The sequence below is a fragment of the Chiloscyllium plagiosum genome, chromosome 9 (assembly GCF_004010195.1).
Source record: "Chiloscyllium plagiosum isolate BGI_BamShark_2017 chromosome 9, ASM401019v2, whole genome shotgun sequence".
In the NCBI taxonomy this organism is placed as follows: Eukaryota; Metazoa; Chordata; class Chondrichthyes; order Orectolobiformes; family Hemiscylliidae; genus Chiloscyllium; species Chiloscyllium plagiosum.
In genome coordinates this window covers 72968732-72989569 of record NC_057718.1, presented here as the reverse complement: position 1 = coordinate 72989569, position 20838 = coordinate 72968732, and the positions used below count along the sequence as shown (strand labels likewise).

Sequence of the window (20838 nt, the reverse complement as noted above, 5' to 3'; positions counted from 1 at the left end):
ATCCACAAGCATACACACCCTCCAACACTGACAATACAGAGATTTAGCACAGTGGTTAGCACTGCTGCCTCACAGCGCCAGAGACCTGGGTTCAATTCCCGCCTCAGGTGACTGACTGTGTGGAGTTTGCACATTGTCTCCGTGGGTGTGCTCCGGTTTCCTCCCACAGTCCAAAAGTGTGCAGGTTAGGTGAATTGGCCATGCTAAATTGCCTGTAGTGTTAGGTGCAGGGGTAAATGTAGGGGAATGGGTCTGGGTGGGTGTGCTTCAGTGGGTCAGTGTGGTCTTGTGGGCCAAAGGGCCTGTTTCCACAATGTAAATAATCTAATTTGGCCAAAAAATAATCTTGGTCAGGATTCTCACTGAATTTAAAATCCTGGGGTATGAAGAGGGGTCATATGCTAGATTTCCCAGCTTTGAGTGGCAAACAGGTCATAAAGATTACAGCATAAAAGGGTCCTTCTCAGGATGGCATGGCTCAGTTTTGGGACCATACCTTTACACTTTATACTTTAACAATCTTGATGGAGGAACTGAGGGTATTCTGGCTAGGTTTGCAGATGATACAAAGATAGGTAACAGACAGGTAGCATTGAAGATGCAGGGAGGCTGCAGAAGGATTTGGAGAGGTTAGGAGTGTTGACAAAGAAGTGGGAGATGGAGTACAACATTCCTACCACTTTGGTAGGAAGAGTAGAGGCATGGACTATTTTCTAAATAGGGAGAAAATTCAGAAGTCTGAAGTGCAAAGAGACTTGGACTTCTAGTCCAAGATTCTCTCAAGGTAAACTTGCAGGTTGAGTCAGTGACCGACCAACCCAACCACCCCGTAGCCCAACACTTTAACTCCCCCTCCCACTCCTCCAAGGATATGCAGGTCCTTGGACTCCTCCATCGCCAGACCATGGCAACACGACGGTTGGAGGAAGAGTGCCTCATCTTCTGCCTGGGAACCCTCCAACCACAAGGGATGAACTCAGATTTCTCCAGTTTCCTCATTTCCCCTCCCCCCACCTTGTCTCAGTCAAATCCCTCGAACTCAGCACCGCCTTCCTAACCTGCAATCTTCTTCCTGACCTCTCCGCCCCCACCCCACTCCGGCCTATCACCCTCACCTTGACCCCCCTCCACCTATCGCATTTCCAAAGCCCCTCCCCCAAGTCCCTCCTCCCTACCTTTTATCTTAGCCTGCTGGACACACTTTCCTTTATTCCTGAAGAAGGGCTTATGCCCGAAACATCGATTCTCCTGTTCCTTGGATGCTGCCTGACCTGCTGCGCTTTTCCAGCAACACATTTTCAGCTCTGATCTCCAGCATCTGCAGCCCTCACTTTCTCCCCTGAATAATGCATGAGGCACCTGTCCCAATTTTCATGCTAGTCTTCGAAGTCAACAAGGCCATTTTGCCATTGTTGTTTCCAGTGCCTCGATTGATGCCAGGTGATCTGTCCCATTTCATTTCTCTGTTGAAACCTTTTGGCAAATTGATACAACTGAATGGCTTGCTAGGATATTTCAGAGGGCAGCGAAGAATCAACCACATTAGTGTGTCTACAATCGCCATGTAGGTCCAATCACATTAGGATGGTAGATTTTCTTCCCTGAAAGACATTAGTAAACAGTTGTGTTTTCTGGCAATTATCAGTGGTTTCATGGCCATCATTAGATTCTTAATTATAGGTACTTATTGAATTCACATTCAATCATCTGCTGCTTGACTAGTCCTGAGTCCTGAATATTTAGCTGAGTTTCAGGATTAATAGTCTAGTGATATCATTAGACCATTGCCTCCCCTAATATTGTTTTAGTAAACAAGTAATTTTCTTTTATAGTGCTGTCAACCACTGATGTTTACAATGCATGCAGCAGGAGGTGGTAATATGTTTTCCTGTAACATTGGGAGCAACAAGATAGTCTGAGCCCTGATAAGGAACCATTTGTTCCATTGTTGACTAGACAATGGAAAATATTTCCCTTGACAGTGCTATATCACTTGGGGAAAAAATTAACAAAGCTTTATGAAGAGGAATGTTGTGAGCAACTGAGATAAAGGAGGAAAGCATGAACAAATAAGCCAAGTATATATACCTTTTCACAAATAACTAATCTTGATAAACTTTTTCTAAATGCATGTTCGTTCCATTTAGCAGCTTCATGTCTCAGGATATTTCAAAGAGCTGTACAGCCTTTTTTTTTGAAGTATGGAAGATTCTGATATTTTGGAAAGATTAGTTAAAGTAATTGATTCTTGAGCGAGATGTATAAAATAAAAAGCCATTACTCATGCAACAACCAAGCATAGTCATATTCATAGAATTATACCTTCCAGACAATATCCCAGACTACTGAGTGGCTTGAGTATTGTAGGCCCAGAGATCAGTTGCTTCAGTCAATTAATGTATTGCCTAAATTAATGAAGCATAATAATAGAAATCATACTCCTACTCTGAACAAGTGCTAAGGTGCTCATTGGCAGTCCTACCGTATTCATACTGTGGTCTTTCTGATCCTCAGTGCTTCCCATGATATCTTCATGATATCAAGGTATTCATGATATCGTCCCCCTCCTTGTTTGTTCTCAGTGCATTACCTGTCACTTATACAGATTGAATTCTGTTTTCTATTGATCAGTCCATCTGACCAGTACCGCCCTGCTGTCCGTTTTATCCTAGTCTAAGATTAAAATAACCTACAAACCCTTCATTTTACTGTCATCCATGTGCCTATCCAAGAGTCCCTAAATGTCCCTAATGTATCTGACTCAACTACCATTCCACACACCCACCACTCTGTGTAAAGAATTGACCTCTAACATCGCCCCTAAACATTCTTCCAATCACCTTAAAATTATTCCCTTCGGAAAAACTTCTCTGACTGTTCACTCAGTCTATACCTTGTATATCTCTATCAAGTCACTTCTCATCCTCCTTCATTCCAATGAGAACATCCCTAGCTCCCTCAACCTTTCTTCAATAGACATGCCCTCCAATCCAGGCAGCATCCTGGTAAATCTCCTCTGACCCTCTCTAAAGCTTCAACATACTTTCTATAATGAGGTGACCCGAATTGAATAAAGACCATCACCGACAGATTCGCGGCCTCTGCGGGGTCCACAGCCAGCGGGAACAACACCGTTTCTGCCGTCGCCGCATCTGCTTCCGCCCCCAGTGACGTCACTCACCTGCACAATGACCACGCTGCGCTGCACCACGCCCAGCCACCGCCCCCACACCAGGTCCTAGTTCCCTGCCCTGCTGTATTTTCACCATTCCTCCAGACCTCCCCCTCTCTGAGGATGAAAGATCAGTTTTCAGCAGAGGCCTCGCCTTCATATCCCTATGCTCCCGGATTAACGAGTTCTCCCAATAATTTGCCCACCACAGACATAAGACTGCCTGGTCTTTAATTCCCAGGATTATCCCTATTCCCTTTCTTGAACAGGGGAATAACATTTTCCACCCTCCAGACATCTGGCACTACTCAGTGGACAGTGAGGACACACAGATCATTGCCAAAGGCGCAGCAATCTCTTCCCTAGCTACTTATTGTAACCTTGGGTATATCCCGTCTGGCCCAGAGGACTTCGGTTTTCCAAAATGTTCAGCACATCCACCTTCTTTAACATCAACCTGTTTGAGCATAAAAGCCTGTTTAATGTTGTCCTCCCAAATGTCAAGGTCCCTCTCTCAGTAGTAAAAACTGAAGCCAAGTATTTATTAAGGACCTCCCCTACCACCTCCAACTGCAGGCACAGGTTCCCTACACTGTCCCTGATTGGCCCTACCCGCACTCGGAATAAATGAGGACTGCAGATGCTGGAGCTCAGAGTCGAGAGTGTAATGCTGAAAAAGCACAGCGGGTCAGGCAGCATTCAAGGAGCAGGAGAAACGACCACCCTGATGAAGGGCTTATGCCTGAAATGACGATTCTTCCAGCTCCTTGGATGCTACCTGACCTGCTGTGCTTTACCAGCACTCCCGACCCTACCCTCCCTCTGACCATCCTCTTGTTCCTCACAGAAGTGTAGAATGCCTTAGGATTTCTCTTAATCCTATCTGTTAAAGCTTTTTCATGCCCCCTTCTTGCTCTCCCAAGTCCATTCTTCAGTTCCTTCCTGGCTATCTTGCAACCTTGTATAGCCTTATGTGATCCTTGCCTCCTGAACCTTAAGTAAGCTTCCTTCTTCCTCTTGCCTAGATGTTCAACATCCCTTGACACCCAAGATCCCTTCACCCTACCATCCCTTCCTTGCCTGAGTGGGATAAACCTCTCCAGTACTATCAGCAAGTGATTCCTAAACTGCCTCCACATTTCTGACATGCATTTCCCTGAGAATATCTGTTCCCAATTTACGCACCCCAGTTCCTGTTGAATAGCATTGTAATTCCACCCCCCCCACACCAATAAATACTTTCCCATAAGTCTGCTCCTATCCCTCTCCATAAATATAGTAAAGGTCAGGGAGTTGTGATAACTATCACCGAAATGCTCTCCCACCGAGAGATCTGACAGCTGGCCTGGTTCATTGCCAAGCATCAAATCCAGTGTGGCCTCCCCTTCAGTTGCCTATCTACATATCAAGTCAAGAATCATTCCAGGACACGCTTGACAAAAACTGCTCCATCCAAACTATTTGAACTAAGGAGGTTCCAATCAATATTAGGGAAGCTTAAAACCACCCATGACAACAACCTTGTTGCTTCTGCATTTTTCCAAAATCTTCCTCCAAATCTGCTTCTCTGTCTTTGTTACGACTGGGCGGTCAATAGAAACCTTCCAATAAAGTGACTGCTCTTTTCTTGTTTCTGACTTCCATTCGTACTGACTCTGTAGACCCTCCTCAACAACCTCCACTTCTGTAGCTGGGATACCATCCTTGATTAGCAATGCCACTCCCCCAGCTCTCTCGCCTTCTGGTAATCTAAGGATAATCCCCTATTACTTAACCACCTGACCAATTTTTGTATCATCTGCAAACTTTACTTATCATTATTGCATTACATATTGTTATGTAATTAAACAAAAATATAGTAATTTGCTATTTACAGTACTTCCCACTTGCTGCCAATCCTTTTTTTACTTCAAATTCTGTTCTTCGACCTACCTGGCCATTGCAGTTCTTCGCTTTTCTAAGCTTCTGGACAGTAGTCTTTCTCAGTCTCCAAGTCGCCACCTCACCAATCTTCAGATTTGAGCTCCCCAATTTATCCTTTTACTACCACCCTTCCAATGCCCCCAGTCACCCTCTCTCCAAACCTCCTCCTCATTTCTTTCTGCTGAAACTCCTCTGCAAAAGGTAAGAGGATCTGCTTTGACTCTTCAAGTGGACTTATGGTTGGTTTCACCTATTTAGGAGCAGAATGTTTCCTTTTCACACTTGCTTCAATTGTAAAGCTGCTGGGAGCAGCTTCCAAATTAATGCTGCGATTTAGGTGGTGTAAGCAATGCTGCAGCCTTGCTGGTTTTACTTGGAGGAGAAGATTTCTGTCCTGGCCTGGTGTTTCCAACATTGGAGGTCGAATAAAGATAGGATATAAATAATGAATGGTGTATACCTAGGGAGTACTTGCTGTACAGGTCCCTGAGGGTGTCAGCAAAAGTAGACAGTGTGGTGGTGAAGGCATACGGAATGCTTGCTTTCATTAGCCAGGGAATGGAATAAAGGGCTGAAAATGTGCTGCTGGTAAAGCACAGCAGGTCAGGCAGCGTCCAAGGAACAGGAGAATCGACGTTTCGGGCATAAGCCCTTCTTCAGGAATGAGGAAAGTGTGTTCAGCAGGCTAAGATAAAAGGTAGGGAGGAGGGACCTGGAGGAGGGGCGTCGGAAATGTGATAGGTGGAAAGAGGTCAAGGTGAGGGTGATAGGCCGGAGTGGGGTGGGGGCGGAGAGGTCAGGAAGAAGATTGCTGGTTAGGAGGGCGGTGCTGAGTTCGAGGGATTTGACTGAGACAAGGTGGGGGGAGGGGAAATGAGGAAAATGGTGAAATCCGAGTTCATCCCTTGTGGTTGGAGGGTTCCCAGGCGGAACCCTCCAGCCATTGTGTTGTTGTGGTCTGGCGGTGGAGGAGTCCAAAGACCTGCATAACCTTGGTGGAGTGGGAGGGGGAGTTGAAGTGTTGGGCCACAGGGTGGTTGGGTTGGTTGGTCCGGGTGTCCCAGAGGTGTTCTCTGAAGCGCTCTGCAAGTAGGCGGCCTGTCTCCCCAATATAGAGGAGGCCACATCGGGTGCAGTGGATGCAATAGATAATGTGTGTGGAGGTGCAGGTGAATTTCTGGCGGATATGGAAGCTTCCTTTGGGGCCTTGGGGGGAGATGTGGGCGCAAGTCTTACACCTCCTGCGGTTGCAGGGGAAGGTGCCGGGAGTGGAGGTTAGGTTGGTGGGGGGTGTGGATCTGACGAGGGAGTCACGGAGGGAATGGTCTTTACGGAACGCTGATAGGGCAGGGGAGGGAAATATATCCTTGGTGGTGGGATCCGTTTGGAGGTGGCGGAAATGACGGATGATGTGCTGTATGTGGAGATTGGTGGAGTGGTGGATGAGGACCAGTGGGGTTCTGTCCTGGTGGCGATTGGAGGGGCGGGGCTCAAGGGCGGAGGAGCGGGAAGTGGAAGAGATACGGTGGAGGGCATCGTCGACCACATCGGGGGGGAAATTGCGGTCCTTGAAGAAGGAGGCCATCTGGGTTGTACGGTTTTGGAACTGGTCCTCCTGGGAGCAGATGCGGCGGAGACGAAGGAATTGGGAGAAAGGGATGGCGTTTTTACAGGGGGCAGGGTGGGAGGAGGTGTAGTCAAGGTAGCTGTGGGAGTCGGTCAGTTTGTAGTGGATGTCGGTGTTGATTTGGTCACCCGAGATAGAAATAGAGAGGTCTAGGAAGGGGAGGGAGGAATCGAAGACTGTCCAGGTGAATTTGAGGTCGGGGTGGAAGGTATTGGTGAAGTGGATGAATTGTTCAAATAAAGGAGCAAGTAGATCTTGTTACAACTTTTATAAAAGAGGAGTTAAGCTGTGTGCAGTGTGGTCATCACATTACATCAGAAGAACGTGATTGCACTGGAGTCACCAGGGTGAAATGTCTCAGGTATGAGGAGAGACTGGATGGAGTGGGTGGTTTTCCTGGGAACAGAGGAGGCTGAGGGGGAATCTCATTTAAGATATACAAAATTACGAGAGGTGTTGACAGTAGATTGAGAACCTTTTTCCCTAGGGTAAACCAGAGAGCATAACTTATAAGATGAAGAGTCAGTGGTTCAGTGGAAATCTGAAGTTTTTTTCATCGAAATGGTGATAGAAATATGGAAAGAACTGCCTTAGGTAGTGGAGTCAGGTACTCAACATTGAAGAAACATCTGAATGAGTACTTAAAATGCCAGAACATAGTAGGCTATGGCCCAAGTGCAGGTAAGTGGGATTAGTGTAGTTTTGTGATTGTTGGTCAGCATAGACATGCTGGGACAAAAGGCCTGCTGACTGACTGTAATAAATCCGTTGCAGAATAAATTGTCTCGTGGTAACAGATTCTTGATTAAAGAGATTTCTAATTAAAAAGGAATCGAGCATAACCTAGACCTGCTTGAACACAACTTGCCACCTGCCAGGAGAAGCTGCTGCTCCTGCCTTCAGCAATGCACCTCCAAAATCCTCACTCACAGCAAGGGTTTAGAAGAAGGAAGTTATTGCAGAAGGGAAGCTGCTTGCAAGTTAAGAAACAGGGAGACCAGAAGTGCAGGGTCAACAGCAAAATTCAGGGACAAATGGCATTCCGTTTGGCACACTGCCCTGCATCCAAACAGCTAGAAATGACATCAAAATAAATTTCATAATACGAAACAAGAATACACAGGTGCTGCTGATTTGATTTAATATCAATGTTAAAGAGGACAGTGTTAAATAGGGAGTTGTGTACACTGCAAGCTGGAAATAATAATTCCCATGTTTTATATTGTACTTGGTGATCTTATTGAAATGTACAAGTTTCTGAGGGGACTTGAAGGGGTGGATGTTGAGAAGATGCCACCACTAGTGGGGAAATCTCCAACTTGGAAAATGGTTGCAGAATAAGGGGACTCTCATTTAAAACTGAGATGTCCAGGAACATCATAGAATCATAGAGCTGTACAGCATGTACATAGACACTTAAGTCCAATTTGGCCATGCTGACTAGATAACCCAATTAATCTAGTCCCATTTGCCAGCATTTGGCCCATACCATTCCAAACCCTTCCCCTTCATATATCCATCCAGGAAGCTTTGAAATGTTTTAATTGTATAAGCCTCCACCACTGTCTCCAGTAGCTCTTTCCATACACATACCACCCTCCACATGAAAAGATTGCCCCTTGGGTCCCTTTTAAATCTTTCCCATTTCACCTTAAACCTATGCCCTCTAGTTTTGGACTCCCTACTCTGGAGAAAAGACCTTGGCTATTCACTCTATCCAGGCCCCTCATTATTTTATAAATTTCTGTAATGTCACCCCTTAGCCTCAGCTCCAGGGAAAATAGCCCCAGCCCAGTCAGCTGCCTCCTATAGCTGAAACCCTCCAGCCCTGGCAATATATTTGTAATTCTTTTCTGAACCCTTTCAAGTTTCACAAAGTCTTTCCTATAGCAAGGAGACCAGAATTGATTGCAGTATTCCAAAGGTGGCCTAACAAATGTCCTGTACAGCTGAAACATGACCTCCCAAATACTATAGTCATTGCTCTGGCCAATAAGAGCAAGCATACACTTTCTTCACTATCCTAGCCACCTGCAACTCTACTTTCAAGAAACTTTGCACCTGCTTGTTCAGCAGCACTCCCCTGGAAGTTTGTATGTCCTGCACTAATTTGCCCTTCCAAAATGCAGCACCTTGCATTTACTTAAATTAGACTCCATCTGCCACTCAGCCCAATTACCCACCTGATTGATTGATTGTACTCTGAAGTAATCCTCCTCTGCTGTCCAGTACACCATCAATTTTGGTGTCATCTGCAAACTTATTAAGCATGTCTCCAATGTTCATATCCAAGTCATTTATATAAAGGACAAAATGCAGTGGCCCCAGCACCAATATTTGTGGCATACTATGGTCCCCGGCCTGCACTCTGAAAAATAATCCTCTACCACCCTTTCAGTCTTCTACCTTCAAGCCAGTGCTGTATCCAAATGGCTAGTTCTCATACTTTTCTAGAATGGTACATGGCGATCTGGAGAAGTATTCTGTGAGAACTAACCTTACTGGTCTATCATGCGGAACTTTGTTGAACATTTTGAGGTTTGTATTGATCACGTCCACAACTCTTGCTTTCATCAGTCCTCTTGTGCTTATTTAAAGGCGAGTGTAAAACACTATATTCCACATGCAATTTTATTGTCCCCACTAGGATTGTGGGCGGCACGGTGGCCCAGTGGTTAGCACTGTTGCCTCACAGCGCCTGAGACCTGGGTTCAATTCCTGCCTCAGGCGACTGACTGTGTGGAGTTTGCACATTCTCCCCGTGTCTGCGTGGGTTTCCTCCGGGTGCTTCGGTTTCCTCCCACAGTCCAAAGATGTGCAGGGTCAGGTGAATTGGCCATACTAAATTGCCCGTAGTGTTAGGTAAGGGGTAAATGTAGGGGTATGGGTGGGTTTCGCTTCGGCGGGTCGGTGTGGACTTGTTGGGCCGAAGGGCCTGTTTCCACACTGTAATGTAATCTAATCTAATCAAAGTAGTAATCTAATCTAATCTAATCAAACACACTTTATTCTTGCAATTCAGTGAAAATATAAACTGAAATACGAAATGGCATAATTGTAACGCTATTGAAGTACTTAACAAGAAAATGTACTATTTAAGGCCACTCATGTACTTTTCTAATATTGTTCAATTTATTGTTGTACTACAATTCAGTGAAAGGTGTTTTGCGTGTATATGGGCAGATCGAATCATACAAAGTGCATCAGGGTAGCAGAATGAAGCGCAGAATAATGTTACAGCTGGAGAGAACATGCAGAGAGATCAGAATTAACATTTGAATGGTCAGTTCAAAAGTCTGATAACACTGGGGACGAAGCTGTTCTTGAATCTATTCATAAGTCCATTCAAACTTTTATGTCTTCTACCTGGTGAAAGAGTATTTCTGGGTGGGAGGGGTCTTTGATTTTGTTGGTCACTTTCCCTAGTTAGTGGGAAGTAAATAGGCAGTATTTCATCAGCTCACTCTTGGCAAGGCAATTTAGCATTCCTTGCATGCTGTCTTTCTCCATTCCAGCCAACACAAATACTGAAAAATAAAGTCTTCCTCTTTTATTTCTAAGAGGAAGCCTCTCGTCTAAGACTTCACTCAAGCAGCTTTGATCTCAAACTTTTAGCTCAGCAGCAAGTAGACCTTCAAGTAGCTGAAAGCCAGACTAAAAGCTCTCTTGGGTCTGAGTCCTGATCCTACCCACTCATGATTCTATTGCCTCATTTTTATTAAAAAAAAAGCACCCAGGGCAAACTCAGTGGCTGTTTACCACTGTTTGTGTGAAGAAAACATTCCGGCATACTGTGGCAACATCTCACCGCAAGAGAAACTAGACAGAACATATCTCTCTTAAAAAGCATGATACTATCATAGTTTTGTCCTTAGTATTGTTGAACACTTTGTGCCAACTGTCAAGACTAGGTCAGAAGCCCTGTGAAGAGGTACATCCACCATCTTTATACCTAAGGTTTCAGAAGAACATTAACACACTGACACGCTGGTGAAATGAACAGATGCATGGCAGTTGAAACTTGCTAAAAAGAAAAATACCCTAACACATTTGATCTAATGTTAAAGAAAAGAAATAGTTTACATGTGCAATTTTGAGGAAAATATATCCCCAAATCTCTTTTGCAGTATTCGTAGAAATCTTAAGTGATGACCTTTAGAACTCTTACTATTTTGGAGAGATGAGGTAAGCAGGAGGGTCTCTTGGTTTTATCAATAGTGTAAAAGACGTTATCCAATTCTTTATAAATCATTCACTAGGTCTCATTTTGAGTATGATGTTCAAAACACGACACTACAAGGATATCAAAGTTTTTTAAAAAGGATGCAAGAAACATTTTCTAGAATGGTACATGGCTATCTGGAGAAGTTAGCATTCTCCTTAGATGGGTTAAGATGAGGTTTGTTAGAGGCTTAAAAACTTTGATCTTATTGTAACTTTATAAAGCAAAGAGGTTCTTCTGCAGCTGTACAGGGCCCTGGTGAGACCACACCTGGAGTATTGTGTGCAGTTCTGGTCTCCAAATTTGAGGAAAGACATTCTGGCTATTGAGGGAATGCAGCGTAGGTTCATGAGGTCAATTCCTGGAATGGCGGGACTACCTTACGCTGAAAGACTGGAGCAACTGGACTTGTATACCCTTGAGTTTAGAAGACTGAGAGGGGATCTGATTGAGACATACAAGATTATTAAAGGATTGGACACTTTGGAGGCAGGAAAAATGTTTCCGCTGATGGGTGAGTGCCGAACCAGAGGATACACCTTAGAAATACGGGGTAGACCATTTAGGACAGCGATGAGGAGAAACTACTTCTTCTCCCAGAGATTGGTGGCTGTGTGGAATGCTCTGCCCCAGAGGACAATGGAGGCCCAGTCTCTGGATTCATTTAAGAAAGAGTTGGATAGAGCTCTCAAGGATAGTGGAATTAAGGGTTATGGAGATAAGGCAGGAACAGGATACTGATTAAGGATGATCAGCCATGATCATATTGAATGATGGTGCAGGCTCGAAGGGCAGAATGGCCTACTCCTGCACCTATTGTTTATTAGGTCCCATTTAGAATACTTTGTGCAATTTTGGGCCCCACACTTCAGGAAGGACATACTGGCACTAATGTGTCCAGCAGAGAGCCACATGGATGATCCCTGGAATGGTAGGCCTAACATATGATGAATGGCTGAGGATCATGGGGTTGTATTCATTAGCGTTTAGAAGGCTAAGGGATGATCTAATAAAAGCTTACAAAATAATCCATGGCTTAGAAAGGATAGACACTAGGAAGTTGTTTCTGTTAGGGAGACTAAGACCCGTTGGCACAGCCTTAGAAATAGAGGGGGTCAACTTAGAATGGAAATGAAGAGACATTTCTTCAGCCAGAGTGTAGTAGGCCTGTGGAATTCGTTGCCATGGAGTGCAGTGGAAGCCAGGATGTTAAATGTCTTCAAGGCAGAGATTGATAAGTTCTTGATCTTGCAAGGACTTAAGGACTATGGGGCAAGTATGGTAAGTAAAGTTGAAATGCCCATCAGCCATGATTAAATGGCAGAGTGGACTCCTTGTTGTGGTTCTGGAGTGGACCCCTATGTCTTATGTTGAAACTTTATTGCTGGAACAGCACAGCAGGTCAGGCAGCATCCAGGGAACAGGAGATTCGACGTTTCGGGCACAGGCCCTTCTTCAGGAATGAGCAGAGAGTGTTCAGCAGGAGAAGATAAAAGGTAGGGAGGAGGGACTTGGAGGAGGGGCGTTGGAAATGTGATAGGTGGAAAGAGGTCAAGGTGAGGGTGATAGGTCGGAGTAGGATGGAGGCGGAGAGGTCAACAAGAAGACTGCAGGTCAGGAAGGCGGAGCCGGGCTGGAGGGATTCGGCTGAGACAAGGGGAGGGGGGATGAAGAAACTGGTGAAGTCCAAGTTCATCCCCTGTGGTTGGAGGGTTCCCAGTCGGAAGATAAGACGCTCCTCCTCCGACCGTCGCGTTGTTGTGGTTTGGCGGTGGATGAGTCCAATGACCTGCATATCCTCGGTGGAGTGGGAGGGGGAGTGGAAATGCTGTGCTACAGGGTGATTGGGTTGGCCTTCCTGACCTGCAGTCTTCTTCTTGACCTCTCCGCCTCCATCCTACTCCGACCTATCACCCTCACCTTGACCTCTTTCCACCTATCACATTTCCAACGCCCCTCCTCCAAGTCCCTCCTCTCTACCTTTTATCTTCTCCTGCTGAACACTCTCTGCTCATTCCTGAAGAAGGGCCTGTGCCCGAAACGTCGAATCTCCTGTTCCCTGGATGCTGCCTGACCTGCTGTGCTGTTCCAGCAATAAAGTTTCAACTTTGATCTCCAGCATCTGCAGACCTCACTTTCTCCCCTATGTCTTATGGTCTTATGAAGCATATAGGATCCTTAGGGGGCTTGATAAGATAAATGCTGAGAAGATGTTTCCCATTGAGAGAGTCTAGCACCCAGGGGGCATGTTCTCAGAATAAAGAGGTGCCAACTTAAGGAGGAATATCTTCTGAGAGTTCAGTGTCTTTGGAGCTCCTTTCCACATAGTGCTATGGTGGCAGAGTCCATGTATAGATTTAAGGCTGCGATGGATTTTTGATCCGTGGGGGAATTTAGAGTTACAGGCAAAGAGCAGGAAAGTGGGTGTGAGGCGTGTCAGATCAGCCATGATCCTATTGAATGACAGAGTAGGCTTGAGGGACCAAATGGCTTATTCCTGTTCTCATTTCTCATAGTTTTATTATGAAGCTTTTGATAGAGGGAATAAGACAAAAATCATTTCCAGTTGAAGATTTTGGTAAGTGAATGAAGCTTGAAAGGAATGGAGTGGATGTTGTCTGTTTAAATTTTAAGAAAACCTTTTTCAAGTACAGTATAAAATGCTGGTTAACAAAATTGATCACTGCAGGAGAGTCAGTGTCAGTTTCAATAAAACAAGTTAAGAACTGAAAACAGTGAGTTATAATTAATGTTTTTAGACTGGAAGATAGTGGACAGTGGAGTGTTCCAAAGGTCAGGCGAAAATGAGGACTGCAGATGCTGGAGATTAGAGTCAAGATTAGAGTGGTGCTGGAAAAGCACAGCAGGCCAGGCAGCATCTGAGGAGCAGGAAAATCGGGCAGGAACCCTTCATCAGGAATGAGACTGGAAGCCTCTGGAGTGGAGAGATAAGTGGGAGGGGGGTGGGGCTGGGAAGAAGGTAGTTGAGAGTGCAATAGGTGGATGGAGGAAGGCGTAAAGGTGATAGGTCAGAGAGGAGGGTGGAGCAGATAGGTGGGAAGGAAGATTGACAGGTAGGGCAGATCATGAGGTTGCATTTTGGAAAGGCAAACTAGAGCAGATGTTATACATTTAATGGGAAGACCCTGGGAGTGTTCATCAAAAGAGCGCAGGTGTATAGTTCCTTGAAAGTGGAGTTGCAAGTATTCAGGGTGGTGAAGAAGGCATTTGGCCCCCTTGCCTTCATTGATCAAAACATTACATATAGGGGTGTCATGTTGCAGCTTTACAGGATATTGGTGAGGCAACTTTTAGAATACTGCATACAATTCTGGTCTCCCTCCTTTCGGAAAGATGTTGTTAAAAGTAAGAGGGTGTAGAGAAGTTTGACAAGGATATTGCTGGGACTGGAGGGTTTGAGTTGTGGGGCAAAGTTGAATATGGCAGGGCATAGGAGGCTGAGGGATGACCTTTATAAAAGTTTATATAATCATGAGGGGCACAGCTAAGGTGAATAACCAATGTCTTTTTCCTCTGGTGGCAAGTCCAAAACCACAGGGTATAGATTTAAGGTGTGAGGGCAATGGTTTTGAAGAGGACCTGAGGGCTAATGTAGTGCTTGTATTGCTGCCAGAGGAAATGGTGGAGGTGGTTACAATTAGAACATTTAAAAGGCATCTGGACAAGTATGAGTAGTTTCTATTTCCATACTGTATGACTGACTCGTATACTGGGGTATTGAATAAAACACTAACAAGATGCTGCTAATATAAAACTTGGGGAGGTAACAAATGACATAATACTAATTAAATGCAAGAGGTCATGGCTAGCCTGACAAATTAGCCATACATATGGAATTTAGTGCACAGCTGTCAGAAGGGGGTAGGGAGAGGCAGTGTAGACTTCGTGGAACAGTTCTGAAGATGTGCAGAACGTGGAGGATCTTGGGATCTCTGTGCAAGATCTTTTGAACGGTGGCAGAAGTCGCTGCAAAGAGAAAGGATCTTTGGGTTTCAGAACTTGTGACATTGCATGCAAAGGCAAGGAGGTTTGCTGAAATTTTAGAAAACTCTGGTTGCGCCACTACTGAAGTATTGTTCAGTTTTACTGAAAACACTGCTGTAGGTGAACAAGGTTTGACCTGTTTGATAAGTTTTTAACAAAGAAAAAATGTTCCCATTACTTCATGGTGAAATGACTATGGATCACAAAGTTTGGCCAGAAGATGCAAGGTAGGGGAGGGAAAGGTTTTAAGCATTGAGTGGTAATGACCTGGTACAAGGATGGTGGGAGCACATACAATTCACAAGTTCAAAAGGAAATTGGATGAGCAGCTGAGTGAAATAAACTTGCAGTATAACACTGATAGGTTGAGGAAATCTAACCGATGGATTGTTCTGCTGAAAGCCAGTGTAGACACAATGGACTAAATTCTTCATTTTGTCATTTAATGACTCAAAGGTCTATACCAGAGGACAGACATCAGTGGTGATTAGTAAAACAACCAGACGTGACACAAGCTATTCACGCAGTGAGTTATGATCTGAAATGCACTTTCTGAAACTGAAGTGAATGCAAACTAACTAGTAAGTTTCTAAAAGGAACTGGGGGAGAAAGGTTGAAGGGCTATGGATAGAATCAGGAATTTAGATAAGTCGACAGTTGTCCTGGATCCCAGATTTTGAGGTTGCATGTAAACTGTCTAGTTGTATTGACTCAAACATAGTGTGTTGCGGTTGGGTAGAACTGAGGTGATTAATTTCAGAAACTTTATAGTCAATAAAAGTTTGAAGTAAGAATAAGCAAAAATTGAGAATATTGATGGATTTTGTCTTTACAGTGAGTGAATTTCTAATGCAGGAAGGTCCTGCCCTTCTTGAAATGAGAATCCGACACCTCTTGAAAGGGAAGCAAATTGATCAGGCTACAAAGTTGGCAAAAGTTTGTGCAGAACATCCAGAAATCGGCAAAAAGAGTATTTTTAAACAAATCTACCTTACCTGCCTCTGTACAGCATCCAGTGATATTTTGATGGAAGAGGTAAGCTTGACCAAGTTATTAATACTCTTTTATGGTTTTTCTAAAGTCTAGTAATTTTGTGAAAAGTCACTTTAATAATTGAACGTATGTACTTTCAAGGACTTTTCCATCAACAGTATTATTTCCAAAAGAATTTCATCTGCAAACAATTAGATTAGATTTTTTTAGATTACATTACAGATTAATCTAATCTGTAATATAATCTAAAAATCTAATCTAATAATTTCATCTGCAAACAATAATTAACATTTCTTTTTAGTAATAAAGTTTCTGTAGCCAGAACTCAACTATTGAGAAGTAGACCCCGAGAGAACAGAGACCAATAAATCATGCACCTTCTCAACCTATTTCCTTCCTCTGCAATAAACTGGGGAGACATTGGTGTCGTGGCATTGTCATTGACCTTGTAATCCAGCAGCGTGGCTAATGATCTGGGATGAATGTTCAAATTCCACCAATGCCAAAAAAAAACATGAAAATTTGCTATTGAAATAAATGTCCATCTGGTTGTTCGTGTCCTGTTTAGCGAAGACGTTTGGCATTTTTCCTCGATTTAGACTCCGTGTGAGTTCAGAGCCACAGCAATGTTGTTTAATCCTGACTGTCCTCTGAAGTAGCCTGGCGAGGCACTCAGTTATATCAAATTTCTACTAAGCTTAAAAAAGGAATTAGACCAGATGAATCATCTGACATTGACAGCAAGTTGTTGATTCTTACAAGTCCTCCTTGCAAATATTTGGGGCCAAGTGCCAGAATTGGAAGAGTGGTCTCTCAGACAAGTCAAGCAACAGCCTCATGTAGTCATACTCTCAGAATCATACCCAACAGACAGTGTCTCAGATAGCCCCCACCCTGGTGAATATCAATTGAGGTGGCAGAAAAATGGTATAAAGCCAGGAGTGAGTTATCCCGGAGTCATCGACGTTGTCTCTAGAACCCATGCAGTCTTACGGTATTAGGTCAAACATGGGTAAGGAAAGCTTCCAGTGACAGACCCACAGCCCTCTGAGAATAAAGAATGTTTGCTCATCTCTGTCTAAAATAGGCAACCTCTAGTGCTAGGTCCTCCACAGGAGGAAATATCCTTTTTACATCCACTTGGTCAAGTCCTTTCCATGTTGTGCATTTCAATGAAGTCACCCGTCACTCTTTCTAGATACCAGAGGGTATAGATCTAGCGCCTCCTGCCTTTCCTCATAAAGCAATCTGCTTATTCCCATTTATCTAGTAAACCTTCTCTCAATTGCCTCTAATGCATTAACATTTACAGTACTTCACAAAGTACTCCAGGTGCATTCCTACTAATGCTCTATAAAACCAAAACTTAATTTCCTGAACTTGCATTCAATTCCCTCCACAACAAAATTCAACATTCCATCAGCTTACCTGATTTACTTGCTGCACCTGTATGCTGAGATTTTTAAGTGTCATTATCGTGTGAGAGATCTATTTGCTTTCTTAGTGGGACTTGTTTTACATTAATAATGAGACATTGTTTACAGTGAGATGTAATTTGTTATCGTTGAAGTATAATATATGCAATTCTACAAAGCTGGTCTTCTAATCTCCTGAATGATCTTAGAGTTTTAAATGTCTATGCCTTCACACTAATTTAAGATTCCTTTTGTGAGCAAAAGATGGTAAAAATGTTGATACTATCCTGATTACAACTGGTTGAACTGAAGTTGATGCTGTTCTTCTGCTCCTAAGGTTCGTACTTTTTGGCGCTGATATTGTCTGTGGAGTGAGAGAGAGATCCCCCTGATTTGAGTGGCCTCTCTTAACTAGTTATGTGTCATTGCCAAGTACATTGCTCAACTGCAGTTTGATATGACAATGTAATTAGCATTATTCAGTAAATTGTGTTTCTGTCCCAGGAAGGGTGTTAGAAAACGCTGTATTGGATAATGTAATTTGTTGATTGAACCAACTCTAAGAACCAGACTGTCTCAAACAGTTCTGCTGAAACTCAGATCTATTGTTCCACCCAAAACCTTGCAGCATTATTGCAAAAAACACCTATTTACTAGTAAATCAAGGTGAATGGCTTCCATATTTGTCTGACTTGATCCAGTTCGACAGTGAATACTACAGGTTTCCTGGCTCAATATCTCAGTTCTACTGTCTCATTAATAATCACTATAAACAATCAAGATAACTGGTTTGCATGATCTGTCTGATCCAATTTCCAGCGTGCCATTCAGTTGGCCAGTGTTGCTTTTAATGTCCCAAAGGAGCTGTTCATTTATTTAGAAATGACATTCCACTACCTGCAGATTCATGCACCAGGACAGCCAGATCTCTCTCAATCTGAGCTTTGTCACCGTTTTTGATAACTTTCTTCTATTTTATTCTTTCTGCCATAATGGATAATTTCATACTTTCCCACATTGTACTCCATTTGTCAACTATCTGTCCACTCTCAACCTATCTATCCTTTTGTAGATCCTTGTATCATCTTGCTAACTCGCTTTTCTACCTATCTGTGTCATCAACAAATTTAGGTATTGTTCCTTTGGTCCCTTCATCCAAATCATTTATATAAATTGTGAAGATTTGAGGGCCCAACACTAACCTCTGTGGTACACCACACAACATTTTGCCAGCCTGAAAAAGGTTTTTTATTCCTAGTGTCTGCTGCATGTTATCCCCTACACCATGAGCTTTGATTTTCTATAATAACCTCTGAGGCACCGCATCGGGTACCTTCTGGAAATCCAAATACGATGTAGTCCCTTTGTTTACTGCACAAATTACTTGTTCAGAGAACTCCAATAAATTAGTTAAACACAATTTATATTTATCAAGATCATGTTGACTCTGCTTGATTGCCTTGAATTTATCCAAGTTCCAAGATGAGTAAATGTTGTAGAGGGCAAGGTACAAGAACATAAAACAGGTGGCCCACTATGTCAGTGCCTAGCATGATGCCATTCTAACCTAATCCGATCTGCCCGCATGTGGTCTGTATCCCTCTATTCCCTGCCCGTTCATGTCTGTCCCAGTACCTCTTACACATTGCTGACGTATCTGCTTCTATCAACCCCCTGGCAGCATGTTCTAGGCCTACTACCCTCTGCTTTGAACATCTCTCTTTTTAAATTTTATCCCTGTCACCATAACCTATGTTGCAATTGTACAAACCTCTGGTGCAGCTGCACTTGGAGCATTGCGTACAATCTGGTCACCGCATGATTGGAACATGTGGAAGCTTTGGAAAGGGTTCAGAGGAGATTTACTAGCATGTTGCCTGGTATGGAGGGAAGATCTTACGAGGAAAGGCTGAGGGACTTGAGGCTGTTTTTGTTAGAGAGAAGGTTGAGAGATGACTTAATTGAGACATATAAGATAATCTGATTTGTGCTTCCATGTGTTGGACTATAGCCTGGTGTTGTGATTTTTTTTTTAAACAAAATAATCTGAGGATTAGATAGGGTGGACAGTGAGAGACGCCTTCCTCTGGTGATAGTTAGCACAAGGGAACATAGCTTTAAATTTAGGGGTGATAAGAGGTAGCTTCTTTATACAAAGTAGTAGGGGTATGGAATGCACTGCCTGCAATGGTGGTAGAATCTCTCACCTTAAGGACATTTAGATGGTCATTGGATAAACATATGGATGAAAATGGAATAGTGTAGGGTAGATAGGCTTCAGATTCGAGGGTCGAAGGAGCTGTAATGTTCTATGTTCAGTGCCATCTAGTTCAGATACACAATCTTTTATCCAAAACACTCGGGACCAACTGGTTTTCAGAATTCAGAATAAGTGAAACAGTGAAATTTTGTAAGAATCTTGCCAAACAGCAGACCCCTTGTGAGTAATGGGCCCTGAGACAGAATTGAGGCCTCTGTGCTGGGCCACTCACCCCCCCACATCGCATCTGAGTGACATGCATCGAGTGGGTATGGAGTTGGGTTCACTGTTTGCAGGCCAAACAATCTTTTTAATGAGATTAAAAACCTCACAAAAAAACCTCCGGATTTTGGAGCTTCTCGGTGAATGAAAGAAGATCTCTGATTTCTACTGTAAAAATAGAAAGTAACTATTTATTTAATCCTAACAGTGAACGCTAACAAAACTACTAACAAACCAAACACACTTCCCCTAACTAACCACTGTTCCTCAGCTGACCATAGTTCCATTAATATGCTGTTCCAATAACATAATTAATAATCACAGTAAATTAGCACTTCATCTCTTAAAGTCCACACAGGTGGTCTTCTCTTCAATCTTCCTTCCTCTTTTTTCTGATTCTGCTGTCCTCTCCTAGATGCTCCTCTTAATTTCTACTGAGCGTATTTTTAGTTATCAAATGCCTTGGTACCTTTTAAATAGATAGAGTCCTAGAGATGTACAGCATGGAAACAGATCCTTCAGTCCAACCCGTCCATGCTGACCAGACATCCCAACCCAATCTCATCCCACCTGCCAGCACCCGGCCCATATCCCTCCAAACCCTTCCTGTTCATATACCCATCCAAATGACTCTTAAATGTTGCAATTGTACCAGCCTCCACCACATCCTCTGGCAGCTCATTCCATACATGTACCACCCCCTGTATGCAAAAGTTGCCCCGTAAGACTCCTTTTATATCTTTCCCCCTCCCACCCTAAACCTATGCCCTCTAGTTCTGGACTCCCCGACCCCAGGAAAAAGACTGTCTATTTATCCTATCCATGCCCCTCATAATTTTGTAAACCTCTAAGGTCTCCCCTCAGCCTCCGACGCTCCAGGAAAAACATCCCCAGCCTGTTCAGCCTCTCCCTGTACTCCCTGTAGAGATCCTCCAACCCTGGCAACATCCTTGTAAATCTTTTCTGAACCCTTTCAAGTTTCACATCATCTTTCCTCCG

The 20838-nt window shown here is 43.6% G+C and overlaps 1 protein-coding gene across 2 annotated transcripts in view; it reads left to right on the top strand.

The window, feature by feature from the left end:
- Positions 1-20838, top strand: part of LOC122552938 (zinc finger protein 292-like) — a 193982-nt gene that overhangs the window by 133166 nt on the left and 39978 nt on the right. For both annotated transcript variants that reach the window (XM_043696213.1, XM_043696214.1), the window contains one exon: positions 15785-15984. In XM_043696213.1, the coding sequence (XP_043552148.1) occupies positions 15785-15984 (200 nt within the window). The remainder of the gene's footprint in view (positions 1-15784; positions 15985-20838) is intronic.